The sequence below is a fragment of the Syngnathoides biaculeatus genome, chromosome 5 (assembly GCF_019802595.1).
Source record: "Syngnathoides biaculeatus isolate LvHL_M chromosome 5, ASM1980259v1, whole genome shotgun sequence".
Taxonomy (NCBI): domain Eukaryota; kingdom Metazoa; phylum Chordata; class Actinopteri; order Syngnathiformes; family Syngnathidae; genus Syngnathoides; species Syngnathoides biaculeatus.
The window spans coordinates 33938410-33953330 of NC_084644.1; the positions used below are offsets into that span (position 1 = coordinate 33938410).

Genomic DNA, 14921 nt, shown 5'->3' on the forward strand with positions numbered 1-14921 from the left:
ACATCAGGGACAGTGCCTCTGGATTTGCAGACTAGGGTGGTGGTCCCCCTTTTCAAGAAGGGTGACCGGAGGGTGTGTCCTGGCCGTGGAACAGTGGACAAGCTCTACACTCTCAGCAGGGTCCTCGAGGGTGCATGGGAGTTTGCCCAACCAGTCTACATGTGTTTTGTGGACTTGCATTCAACCGTGTCCCTCGGGGAGTCCTGTGGGGGGGTTCTTCGGGAGTATGGGGTACCGAATCCCCTGATATGAGCTGTTCATTCCTTGTACGTCTTATGTCGGACTCGTTTCTGGTGAAAATTGGACTCTGCCAAAGCTGCCCTTTGTCACCGATTTTGTTCATAACTTTTATGGAAAGAATTTCTAGGAGCAGCCGAGGTGTAGAGGGTGTCCATTTGGTGGCCTCAGCATCGCATCTCTGCTCTTTGCGGATGATGTAGTCATGTTGGCTTCATCAAGCCGTGATCTCCAGCTCTCACTGGAGCGATTCGCAGCCGAGTGTGAAGCACCTGGGATGAGAATCACCACCTCCAAATCCGAGCCTATGGTCCTCAGTCAGAAAAGGGTGGCATGCCCTCTCCAGGTTGGGGATGAGATCCTTCCCCAAGTGGAGGAGTTCAAGTATCTTGGAGTCTTGTTCACGAGTGAGGGAAGAATGGAACTGGAGATCGACAGACGGATTGGTGTAACATCTGCAGTGATGCAAACTTTGTATCGGTCTGCTGTGGTAAAGAGGGACCTTAGTTTAAAGGTGAAGCTCTCAATTTACCAGTCGTTCTACGTTCCTACACTCACCTATGGGCATGAGCTGTGGGTCGTGACCAAAAGAACAAGATCCTGGATACCAGCGGCCGAAATGAGTTTCCTCCACAGGGTGTCCGGGCTCTCCCTTAGAGTTAGGGTGAGAAGGTCGGTCATCTGGGTGAGGCTCAGTGTCGAGCAGCTACTCCTCGCCATTGGGAGGAGCCAGATGAGGTGGCTGGGGCATCTGATTCGGATACCTCATGGACACCTCCCTGGTGACATATCCCGGGCATGTCCCACCGGAAAGATACCCCAAGAACGACCCAGGACACACTGGAGAAACTATGTCTCTCAGCTGGCTTGGGAACACCTCGGGATCCCTCCGGAAGAGCTGGAAGAAGTGGCTGGGGAAAGGTAAGTCTGGGTATCTCTGCTTAAGCTACTTCCCCCGTGACCCAACCCGGAAAAGCGGTAGATAATGGATGGACGACATGACGACAGCAGAACAATGGTGAGGTGTACAGTAAATGTGGCAGAAGAATTTAAGGTAGAGGTGGGACAGCATCAGGGTATCAGCTCTGAGCCCCTTCCTGTTTGCTGTGGGAATGGATAGGCTGACAGATGAGGTTAGACTGGAATCCCATTGGACTATAATGTTCGCAGATGATATCGTGATATGCAGTGAAAGCAACAATTAGAAAGATGTAGTCATGCACTGGAAAGGAGAGGTATGAAGATTAGACAAAGTAAAACAGAATATATATACATGAATGAGAGGGGTGAGGTGGAAGAGTGAGGCTCCATGGAGAAGTGATAGTGAGTGTGGATGACTTCAAATAATTGGGATCAACAATCCAGAGCAATGGTAAAGAAGTGAAGAAACGGGTCCAAGCAGGTTGGAACAGCTGGCGGAAGTGTTCTGGTGTGTCATGTGACAGAGGAGTCTCTGCTAGGATGAAAGGCAAAGTTTATAAAACAGTGGTGAGGCCTGCCATGATGTACGGATTAGAGACTGTGGAACTGAAGAGACAACAGGAAGCAGAATTGGAGGTGGCAGAAATGAAGGTGTTGAGGTTCTCGCTCGGAGTGCAGAGGTTGGATAGGATTACAAATGAGCTAATTTGAGGGACAGCTAAAGTTGGATGTTTTGGAGGCAAAGTTCAAGAGAGCAGACTTCAATGTTTTGGATGTGTTCAGAAGTGAGAGAGTGAGTATGTTGGTAGAAGGGTGCTGGAGATGGAGCTGCTTGAGCAAGAGGAAGACAAAAGAGAAGGTTGATGAAAGTTGTGGGGGAAGACATGAGGGCAGTTGATGTTAGAAAGGAGGATGCAGGCTTAGGTGGAAAAAGATGACATGCTGTGGCAGGACAAGCCAAATGGAAGAGAAGAAGAATTAGGTCATTAAATTATTGATCAGTGAACTACTATTTTCTGCCTTGTGCCATTGTTGGGTCACACCCGCATATCCTGCTGGTGAATCAGTATTACTATCTATCCATCCCTCCATCCCTCCATCCCATTAAATTGCCCCTCGGTGTGATTGGGAGTGCCACTGTTGTCTGTTTCCATGTGCCCTGTGATTGGCTGGCAACCAGTTCAGAGTGTACACCACCTCCTGCTTAATGACAGCTGGGATTGGCTCCAGCACTCCTGCAACCCTTGATATATAGCCATCCATCAATCCATCAATTATCTTAGCCACTTATCCTCACATGGGTTACGGGAGTGCTGGAGCCTATCCCAGCTGTCAACGGGCAGGAGGCAGGGTACACCCTGAATTGGTCGCCAGCCAATCGCAGGACACATTGAGACAAACAGACACACTCACACCTAGGAGTTTCCAATTAATGCATGTTTTTTTAGGATGTGAGTGGAAACTGGAGTGCCCAGAGAAAACCTACGCAGGCACGGGGAGAACTTCCAAACTCCACAAAGGGAGGGCTGGGATTTCCAGCTGCGACACCTTTATAAAAGGTAGAGCCTTCTTACCCAGTGCTGTGGTGATAGTGGCCCAGAACAGGTCTTTGGAGATCTGTACAACCAGGAATTGCGCACTGCTTACACGCTCTACTCCAATGCCGTTAATGGTTAGCGGTGAATGCTGGGTGTGCCCTCTCCAGAAGTTCACTATGATACCCTCAGACTTCTCCACATTCAGGTGGAAATTGTTGTCCTTGCACCACATTTCCAGGTGTCTCACCTCACTCCTGTTGCTTGTGTCATTGTTTTTGACGAGGCCCACCACAGTCGTGTTGTCTGGAAACTTGATGAAGAGGTTGGAATTGGATTTGTGTGTGCAGTCATGGTTCAGCAGAGTGAAGAGGAGGGGACTTGGGGGCCCTCTCTTCAGCATGATGGTGTTTGAGGTGTTGCTGTACTGTACTCATGACTTGGATTTACTTTTTCCTCAGCAAATATTCTCTACAGTAGTATGACAAGACTGATAGAATCAGTTTCCACATGTTAAATTGTACTGTAAGGATTTTTTTTTTTTTTTTAGTGTGTCAGCATTGTCTGGCTTAGCCTTAGAGAAAAATAGTCGGTTCGCTCATCAAGAATTTCATGACTTAATTGCCAGAGGGGAAAAACAGTTTGAATGCCCACTAAATTTCACTTTCATTGATCTGTAGCGCTTTCCCAAGAGAAGAGCTGTTGGCCAGGATGTAGCGGAGCAACCGATGGGATCCTGCCTGCTCTGGACCAAGTTTGAGTTGTGTAGAAGGTCTCAGTAGTGGATGGAGTGGTGCCGACAATCTGTTCAGCGGTTTGGAATGTCCATTGCAGTTGGAGTTTGTCCTTTTTTGTGGCGGCCCCAAACCGTGATGGAGGTACACGGTGATGGAGGTACACAGTACTGATTAGATGACCGCTGTGTATAACTGTCTCAGCAGCTCTTGTGACAGGCCGTGCTTCCTCAGAAACGACAAGAACTACATCCTTTGCTGGGCCTTTTGAGAATGGAGTTGATGTTAATCTCCCAGTTCAGGTCCTCTGAGACTGTATTCCCAGGAATTTGAAGGTCTCAATGGTTGACACAAGACAGTTGGACAGTGTCAGGGGCAGCTGTGGTGAAGGATGCCTCCTGAAATCCACAGTCATCTCGTCAGTCTTTAGAGTGTTCAACGCCAGGTTGTATTGCCCACACCAAAGCTATGCAGACTCATCACCATCTTTGATAAGACCGATGACTGTGGTGTCATCTGCGAACTTCAGCAGTTTAACAGTTGGTTCCCACAAGGTGCAGTTGTTTGTGTAGAGCGAGAAGAGCAGAGGGGAGAGGACACAACCTTGGGGTGCCCGGTGCTGATAGAGCGCATGGATGAGGTGGTGTCCCCTAGCCTCACCTGCTGTGTCCTGCTCGTCAGGAAGTTGTAGATCCACCGGGGGATAGCAGGCAAGATGCTGAGCAGAAGAAGTTTGGATGAGAGGAGTTCAGGGATGATGGTGTTAAACGCAGACCTGAAGTCCACGGACAAGAGCCTCACAGAGATACCCACACTGTCAAGATGTTCAAGGATGAAGTGCAGACCCATGTTGACGGCATCATGGTCAGACCTGTTAGCAAACTGCAGTGGGTGCAGCAGGGGACCTGTGATGCTCTTGAGGTGGTCTAGCACAAGGCGTTCAAAGGGCATCATAACCACAGATGACAAGGCAACAGGCCTGTCATCATTAAGACCTGAGATTGCTGCTTTTTTGGGGACTGGTATAATGGTGAAACATTTGAAGCAGTTTGGTACTTCACACAGTTGTAGAGACCTGTTGAAGATCTTTGTGAAGACAGGAGCCCGTTGGTCTGCGCTGACTGTGGGCCAGGATGGGGACACAAGATCTGGGCACGCCACTTTGTTGTTTGAAGATCTGTCTAACGTCCCTTTCGTGGATGTTAAATGGTGGAGTGGAAGGTGGTGGAGCTTGTGGTGTGGCTTGGTGGGTACGTGGTGTGGAAGTGTCAAATCTGCAGTAAAAGCTCTTAAGGTCATCAGCTAGCTCGCTCTTGTTTTAGTCCAGGGAGGAACGTCACTTGTATTTAGTGAGAGGTTGTAATCCGTGTCAAACTGATTTGGAGTCATTAGCGCCAAGATGTTTTTCCAGTCTAACTGCATCGTCCCTCAGACAGTATAGTGGACATGCCTGTCTGTGACATGCAACCGTGGTGCTCATCTACTGTGCAGCCATATTGCAGCAGGTCACTTTTAAATAAAATGGTTTTCATGGCAATGGATGACACGGTGGAGCAGTTGGAAAGCGTTGGCCTCATAGTTCTGAGGACCCGGGTTCAATCCCAGCCCTGACTGTGTGGAGTATGTATCTTTTATACGTGCCCGTGTGGGTTTTCTCCAGGTAATGTGGTTTCCTCCCTCATCCCAAAAACGTAAATTAATTGGACACTCTAAATTGTCCCTAGATATGATTGTGAGCGTGACTGTAGTCCATCTCTATGTGCCCTGGGATTGACTAGCAACCAGTTCAGGGTGTAACCTCCCTCCTGGCTGTTGACGGCTGGGATAGGCTCCAGCACATATGACCCTTGTGAGGATAAGCGGCTAAGAAAACTCACTCACTCACTCACGCTCTTTCTCTCTTTCACTTTCATGTAGGAGGAGGAGATTGCAGTGGAAAAGAGGCAATATTCAACTATTAACACATGCACTTGCGTAAATGTGACAACACAATTTGTAATCCTACATGCCGGAAAAAAAGATTGCCGGACATAATCTGAAGCCCTGTGATGAGGAAAATACAAGTAAATGAGTTTGAATATAAAAAGTTAATTTCATTATCAAACAAGCAGAATTTTACATTTTGTAACAATGTGGTACTTCTCACAACTACATAAAATTACAACTAAATACTTTTGTTGTAAAAAGTAAGTAAGTTTCTTTCGGCGTCGCCGCAGCGTGTCATCTCAGATGAACACACATATATATTTGGCACAATTTTTATGCCAGAAGTCCTTCCTGACGCAACCCTTCTCAGGGAGTGGAGGCCCCAGTTGGATATGAACTCACAACCCCTGGTTTACCAAACCAGTGCTCTAACCACAGAGCTACAGGGCCTAAATACTTTTGTTGTAACTTTTTAAAAAACATTTAAATGAAAAACTTAACGTGGGTTTATGAGTCCCCTGGCCGTATGAAGGGAAGTGGGACACTGACACACTTACTGTTTATTAATGGTGGCCATTAACAGTTGTATATACAGCCATATATCATTTCCATATTTGTTACACAGAGATTTACAACCTCTTTACAACCTGTGCAACCCTCGTGAGGATATGCAGCTCAGAAAATGGATGGATGGATGGATGGGTTCACTGGGGGGGATGGGTGAGGCTACAGCTTTGGTTCGCTTCTGTAATAGTGTTAAACTCATAATATCTTGACAACTGAAAGTAGACTTTTCCCAACATAGTGTCATTTGTCATGCAAAAATACACACACAAAAAACAGCACTCAATGTGCTGTGATTAAGACGCCAATAAACACAGCAGTGTCACTTTCATGGGGAAGGATCGATACAGTCTCAAATGTCGATGGCTCTGATACCAAATTGATTTGATACTTGATACGAAGTCATTTTAGGACTGTATTTCCAATTTTTTTTTATCAGGAAGGAAATCGATGGTATGGATCATTAGTGTACACGCAAAAGGAAGTACAGTGTGGCACAATTTCTGTGCAATAAAATCCAAAAATCTATTTGCGGTGACCACAATTTATTTTGTACCTGGAAATCCTTTTAGTATATTAGTATTGCATACTATCGTACAGTAATGTAAAAATTTATATTTTATGTATTTATGTATTTTGACTCTCTCTCATTGAGTTTACTGGTTGCAAAAGAGTGTGAAATATTTAGTGACGGTAGATGTTTCACCATCTAGCTTGATATTAAGTGATCTTGATAGCTAAAATAGTAGATTTAAAAAAACACGTCTAAATGAGCTGAAAAAGAACATTTTGTTCAGAAAACAAAGTCACAGTCTCCTTTACTCTTCAGTCTATTGTTTATTTTCTCATCTCAAATAAAAGTAAAATGGAGCGATGTGGTCTCATGTTGAAGAAGGGTTTCAGTGAGTTTTGCATCAGCGAATGGAGAAATTAAAAATGTTTTTTTTTTTAGCTTCTCAAGATACATACTTTTAACAGTACTTGCAGGAGAAGACAGTATGTTAAGTCAAAATCATACAATTAAGTTGACAACAAAAGTAATCAAATGTATTAGTGTATTGTCTAAAAACAAAGAATTATAAGGAATTGTAGCATTATTTGTATCTGATGATTGTAGCATTAGAAAAAAATGGGCAGGATATTAATTTTACAGTAGAAAATTTAATTCATGTTTCTTTTATTTCACAGGTAGCTGGGTCTACAATTGAAGTCATCTGCCATTTTATGGATCTTTGAGAGGAAACTTTTCTCACGCTTTCTAATATCTTAAAACTCTTGGTGCAACAATTCCCCCAAAATCATCATCTGGACTCTCCTTCTGTTTCTCTTCAAACAATGTTGAACATTGTTTTTCAATTTGCTTATTGCCCACTTCGAGTGATGATACTGTATTTTCTTCCGATTGTAATATTGATAGGAGAGGGGTCCCACTCATCCCGTTCAGGGTCAGAGTCAAACTCCTGTTCTACATTGGTACAAAGCCATTTATTTGGCTTTTTCCTGTCATCATCAGTATTCCCAACTGTTCCTTGTTCCTGGATCCTACAAAATCCTGATCCACAGCACTACAGCATCTTTGTCAAGATAACAAAACCTACCAAGGACTGCATGCCATTACAGCTTCGTATCTTCCAATATGATTCCTTCCTGGAGACCACGCACACCTACCTAGGAATTGATAGCTTTGACGAAGTTGTGAGGCTGTGCGATACCTCTGCCCCATTAGCCTTCCTTGAGGCTGACAAGCAGTTTTTTCACATGAGAAAGGGCCCTCATCAGAAAGGTGCAACCACTCCAAGCGACAGTGGTGATTTCAAAGTGGAGTACCTGGCTGTTGGAAAAAGTAACCCCAGCATGGCAGCCTGTCAATTGCTGTGTCAGTGGCTGGAAGACTGCCTGGCCCCCAGCACATCGAGCAGTCCATGTGGCATTATCCAGATGCCATGTTTGTGCTGGCATTCACCACTACAGTACACTGAGGGCAACAGCTGTTACTACAATGGAGTTCACCTGTATAACTGTTTACCCAAAGTCAGAGAATTTGGAAAAATTGCTAAAATAAAAGGTGAGTAGAAAATTATTTAGCTGAAATTTCAATTTTATCATTTCCATTGTCACAATGAGAAACATGACTTATTTCAGGTTAATATGCAAGCTGTGTCACACAAGTAAAAAAAACGGAAAGGATTGTGTGAGTTCTACAATGTGTGTCTGTAATTTTATCCCATTGATTTGGGAATCTGAAGGGAATTAGGATATGTCAGGAGATGGCGGAACATAAAATCCTTTATGCATGGTTTACGATTTCTTCTGGTAGGAGAAAGTTCTACGACCTTGCAAGGTCATACAATATTTTCCGCCTGTTTGGTCCAAGCAGGGACACTCAATCAGCTTCTGGGAGAAATCTAGACATATATGAGGATGAAAGGCTGATATTGGATAGTTCAGTGAATGAGGAAGGTGATGTGGGGGTTATTGAGGAGCTGGTAATGTAAACAAAGGTTAAAGAACAATAGAAGGGGAACTTGAAAATGGAATAGCATAAATATCAGTGGATTGAAATCTGTTGGCTACTTGTTGCTGCGTTCCTTTTTGAGACAGGATGTAGCCTGACATCCTTATCGTGCCGTAGTCAGTAATATTGTCTGAGGGTTGAGTCTTGGCTTCGCTATCTTCTTTCGGCTTGTCCCTTTCGGGGTCGCCACAGCGTGTCATCTCAGATGAACGCACATATGTTTGGCACAATTTTTACGCCGGATGCCCTTCCTGACGCAACCCTTCTCAGGGAGTGGAGGCCCCAGTGGGATACGAACACACAACCTATCTAAATCTCCATTTTCTCTTTTCTGTTATCACATTTTTCTGGTTCTCCTCTTCGTTTGAACAACCACTACCTCACAGTCTTTCTGTCCTGAGGCTGATACTTAGCCATTCATGGGAAACCAACCAAGCCAGAAGAGCTGTTGCTCTGTGTATCTTCTGTTAAAGTAGATCATGTGTATCTATCTACCTCATGTGTATCTATCTTCAGAGCAGCTAATTTGGTGTCCACTGCATTTTTACGCTTTACCTTTATTTGTGAAGTTGTTCAACAGAAGGAGGCCTGTGAATATTCTAATATTCCTAACCTCATCCTGGTCATTTCATTCTTAGGGAATTGAATTGATTGAACTGGACTGTTTAGTCCAGTCTATTCCAGTTGCAATTGAGTCAATGTCCTGAGAATGTTCAGCATAAATGTTCGGCCTCTTAGGTGGTGTGGGTGTTTTTTTTTAATTCCATCCAGTTTACTGTCAGTGGACAGAATAGTGTTTTACCCGCCTGAGTTACGTGCAGGCAGCATTGGTGCAGTTCCCATTTCTCATAGTGACATTGTCAATATGAGTTTGAATGATTGATTGTATGCATATTTTTCCTGTGATTGACCGATGACCAGTCCTCAGAGTCATCTGACTTTTCCCCAAAAGACTACTGCAAACTTTGTATTGCAGTTGAATCAGATTAGATGGTTTGTTGCAAAAAAAAAAAAATGAGAATTGCAGATTCATCCAGGCACAATGAGCAATTGGATATATGGATGCACTGAATGCGAGCCTGTGTAGGTATTTGGTGCTGCTTTTACAGTATATTGTGGTTTATCACATTTCTTACACCATAAAAAGAGATTAATAGTTAGGGAAGATAGGGGTTGCTCAAGAGAGTGGATATGGGTGAGAATAAAGTCTTATAAGAGACTTGCTCTGTCCCAGTTCATTTCAACATTCCCATCGCGGTACATACTATGCTGCATACGTACTGTGGGTGTAGATTTTGGTCACAAGCTTCATGTTTTATCAGCACACACATTAGAAATTACAATTCCAGTTAAGTATTGTTGTGAAGCAGTATTTGATATTTGATAAGCTATTTATAAGGCCTGGGGGCCAGTACTTTGTCTCCCGTTTTATAATTTCCTGTTTCTCTCTGTTTTTTTTTTGTTTTTTTTTTTAGCCGTGGTTGATTGTTTTCATTTTGATTGGCTGTAATCTGTGACGTTAAGACAGTGTGCATCAGCAATTCAACTTTTAATTGGAGCACAACTATTGGTAAACTGATTGGCCACTCTTGAAAACAGTTGCCAAACAATGCACACTGCGCGGCAGTTCAGATTATTTCTTCCGGTTTGCGACCTCTAACCCTAACCCGGCAGCCTAAAATCCCCTGGGTTAAGGGGACCTTAGGTTCTAAGAGTAAGTGGTATACAAAATGGATGGATATTACATTCAATGTTTGTGTATGAGTCATTCCACTGAGATTTGTGACATGCAAGCAAAATGTAAGAGCTGGAATAATTTTTTGAAAATATGTACTAAGAGTTCTTTGAAGTATACTATTTACATATAGGGGTTCATGGGATAAAATATATAGTTTACTTATTATGACACTGATACAGTATGAACATGTAAAGCTGTTTACTGTATATGAACCTTGTATATTCACAAACCAATTACTGCCCAACTTGTTAAAGCACCACAAACTATTAAGTAAAATATTTACTTAGGGCAAATAAAGATGTGTATAACATTTTGACTAAAAATACAACAGAAAATGAATGGCACAAATACAAACAGGTACAAGTGAACGAATTCAGTCGATATCAGAGTTGAATGGGAACTAGTGAATTTTTCACTAATCATTTTCGTACTTGATGTGCTACTTTTCACAGTTAAACCATCAAATTGAAGCTTGGTTAATGACATGTTCCATCACTTGCATTTTTAACTTTCAATGCTTTCATTTGACCAACTATGCTCATCTAATTGTTGGTTCTCAATGAACACAAGGTCCCTACAGAAGTGAGTGTTAGTAAATGAAAATACAGTCATTTAGAACTTTGTTTAATTTTGACACCGGCAATCGTTGTCATTGCCTAACACATAACATTGACATTTTTTCCCAACAAAATGAATCATTTTTTTGATCAAAGAGTTACATTTGACAAGATGCCTTCGTAATTGTAACCGAATCCAAGTTTAATATTGATTTAATTATGGACGTAATCAAGACCATATCCTCAACACTGCTTTGACTCATCAAAATTGCCAGCAAGTCAGCAGTGCATTCAGGAAACACAGAAAATAGCCTGTACACTAGCAATAGAAAACAGTTGGAATTCACCAATTATTTCTCCTTCAGAGAATCAAAAAAGAAACTATCTAATTCTATACAAACTTGTTTTTCCTCATTGTTAGTGGCTTGACTATTTGGGGTCAAATCTTGTAACAATTTGACATTTTTCTTGAAAACACCAGGTTGAAGCAGCCCCTCCATGTTACCATCAAACTCAAAAGCTGCTATATGCTGGATGTATGTAAGATGAAAATGAAGAGTTTGTTTTCAAAATGAGACATAGGCATTTTTTTCAGATTTACGAAACTCGCGCCAAAATTATCCATTCGGAGCTAGATAATTTTGGCGCGAGTTTCGTAAATCTGAAAAAAATGCCCATGTCTCGTTTTGAAAACAAACTCTTCAAATGTTTCTGGGTGATCGATGTCGCAAAATGGTCAACCATTTTTGTTATTTTGTTCAAGTCGCTCAAACAAAAATATGACCAACACTTCAAAATCGAATTCAGTTGTGTCTTTCATTCCTTCTGATGCAATCGATTGATCCTTCTATGAATATTTTTTGTGATTTTTGCATCAATTCTAAATGTCCATCGTAAAATGGTCATATTTTTACAGTTGTCAAATTGAGTGACCACTTGCTCATAATGTGTTTTGAGTGGCAAAGTTATGAGCTTGATTCGTATTTCTAATACCTGCCTCAAAGAAATCTCGCCATTGAATGTCATTGACTTCTGTTGATTAGTGGGTGCACCCTCTTAACAGATTTGGTGAAGTGGTTGCATGATTTTGCTGATATTTTTCACGCTGTGCCTATTTTAGTTAATGACTGTTAAAATGTCACAGTTCCACACTGATCAAAAAACAAACACAAAATTTCCTTTGACATGGTTTATTGCAAAACGATTAGAGGTGGAAAATTCTCGAGAGAATATTACAATATTTTAGATCGACGTGTTGATATCTGACTACTGACAATATTGTTGTTAATATTTGATGCCTTTTAATATATTTTTCCATAAATAATTGCTCTTGACATTTCGCCCCATCTGTGGAATGACAGATATGGAATGAAAGTAACATAAGCGCATAATAGCTTCATCCTCCCTTTTTTTCAACCACTGGGAAATGTCTCTGCAACTCTGCAATTCGAGGTTTAAAAGGACCCATATGATGCACTTGAAAAGGGAAGTAAATGGTCTGTGAATATCTGGCAGGATGGATGTTTGGGTAAATTCAATTATTGGAAGAAGATAAAAGAGTAGCTGGGGAAGATGTTATAGTTTATTGTGGAAATCTGCTGGCAAAGGGTATAATAAAAATGTTTATGAATGTGAGTGATGAATGTAAAGAATACATTTGAAGTTGTGAGGGCAGCAGTGGAGATTAAAGGAGAATAAAGAGGCTGACAAGGGTTCAGAAAAAAAGTTCTAAGGGGTGGACAGGGCTTGATGATGATAGATACTGTATATGTGTTTTGAATCCGGCTCTATCCAGTTGCACCTCTTTGGTCTCAACAAATTTGCCTCAATCCTCCTTCACTCCCTCTATACAAATGGAATGAAAACCTACCTCGTAGCAAACAAATGGGTGTAAACTATTGTCAAGAATCAGACCGTTTGTGTCCATTTCAGTTGATTTGATGTGTGGTCTTGAGCGGCCTGTCCCAATAACATACAGTATCAACATAATAGACTGCTAATAAAGTTGATTGTTTATAGTAGGAAGTTACAATGGGTAATGTCAAAACATTTATTTGGATATTGAAGTGTATTTCTTTTTGTTGATTGAATTTTTTTAATTATATTATTACTTTTGAAATTTGATTTTGAAATACTCCCTCTGGTTATTTTTTTTTTGTATTTATTCTGACATTTATTGAAAATGCAGCCAGACAGAAAAGGATCATAGGGGTCAGACAGAGGGGACAAGGAGACTGGGAATGAAAACCACAGTAGAACAATAGTGAGACAGTGTGTACACAATATGTGAACACAGGTAACATTAAAACAGTTATTTGTAGATTGGGTACTTGTGTGTGGTTTTTTTTTCTGGTTGGTTGCGTGGATTTTTCCCCCACAGAGAGATCATTTATAATTATTGTTTCTTTGAGACTTTAATATAAGGCACATACAGTGCTGTGAAAAAGTATTTGCCTCCTTCATGATATCTGTTTTTTTTTCTTTTTTTTGCACATCCATCAGACACAAAGGTTTCACATCAAACCAATTTTAACATTACTCAGGGACAAGCCAAGGAAACACAAAATGCAGTTTTCAAATAAATTTATTACGGTACAAAAAAAAACCAAACTTTGACTATCTGTGAAAACATAATTGGTCCCCGAACCTAGAAACGGGTTGTCCCACACTTGGCAGCAATAACTGAAATCAACTGTATGGGATTATTGGTGATGAGTCTTTCACATCACTCTGGAAGGAATTTTTGTCAGACAGCTTCATATGATCTCAAATTTATCACCATAAAACTTCACAGAGTCCATCTTTTGGAGGAGATGATTAGCCAGTCTAAGGATGCAGGACTGCTAAAAAAAAAAACCAAAAAAAGAAAGTGCACTTACATTGACGAAAAATGAGCTGATGCAGATGTTTTTTTTTTTGAGGTATGTCTATGCTACATTTTGGAGAGAGTTAATGAACCACAGAGCTGAGGGGCAGATGTTAGAATTCCATCACTGCCTCCTTGATGCCATGAAGAACAGTGGAAATCCATTGGCTAAATTCTGCTGAAAGGATATGAAGACCATGGATATTTTCCATTTTGCCTTCCCCCTATTTTGATGGTGGCACCTACTTTTGTTGAGGATAAAGTGTCAGATGATATGCTCTTCGAAAGTGTCCTCCTGTACATAAATCAGTCACATTGAGATCTGATAACCATTGCCTTATAAGATGATCTTTCAGAGGAGGAGAAAAATGAACTATTAGATCTTCTGGACTGGATGGATGTAACAACTCTTCCGACAAAAGAGATTTTGAAAAAAGATTCCTTCTAAAAGTGGCACACAAGCAGTTGATCCCAAAACCAAGATATGCTGTGGACCTCTACCACCTGTACGATTTGGAGATGAATGTTTCTCGAGGCTCCGTCAATTGAATAAGTGGTTAAGCGAAATGTGTACTGCAATATTGGTGAGTTTCATTGACAATTTTTTTGGGAGTGTAAATATCTTTACAAATCAGACATTTTCTGTCTTAAAATATTGAATGCCAACATTTGTTACGGTGTATGTCATTCACCGCCCTGAAACGAAAATGTTTGCAAAAATCAAGGTTGAAAGGATGCAGTTGTTCCCAAACAATTGGAAGAGTAAGACAGAAGGTGAGAAACAGTGGCGACAGATGAATTTGGGTCATTCAAACAATCAGAGGAGCAAATGACAAATGGAATGTGCCAGCACTTTCAATCTCCCAATTTCTGCCCCATTGGAGCCATCCACACCTAAGAATTTCCCCTCTACAACTACGACAACCAAACAATCTCCAATAGATGTTGGTTGCCTCTCACCTAGCCTGAATGCAATGTTAGGTTTGATGAATAGGATGAAGACTATTGTTAATGTCCATAGCATGCCAAGATGTTCCTCCCATCCCCCCTCGTCTGAAACCACCATCCACAAAGATGCGAAAGGCCCCTCCTCCACCCATGAAGACACTTATCTGCAAATCTATGTGATATTTGCTGGGCCTTTTCCAGAGTAACTCAGACCCCAATGGAGATCAGGTATTTTTCATCCCTGTAATTTCAAGGGACAGAAAGAGATATGGCTTACAACAATTAGAACTACGAAATTAGTGAGGATAAAATATGAATGTACCAAACCATTGTCTCCAATTATTGCTGCAAGACGAGCTGTTTTTAATATCAGGGTAACA

General features: G+C 41.6%; 1 protein-coding gene across 1 annotated transcript in view; it reads left to right on the forward strand.

Annotated features, from left to right (window-relative positions):
* Positions 1 to 14921, forward strand: part of LOC133500796 (adhesion G protein-coupled receptor B1-like) — a 326242-nt gene that overhangs the window by 50090 nt on the left and 261231 nt on the right. Inside the window, exon 2 of the mRNA XM_061819933.1 lies at positions 7106 to 7982. Coding sequence (XP_061675917.1) covers positions 7253 to 7982 — 730 coding nt within the window. The 5' untranslated portion in view covers positions 7106 to 7252. The remainder of the gene's footprint in view (positions 1 to 7105; positions 7983 to 14921) is intronic.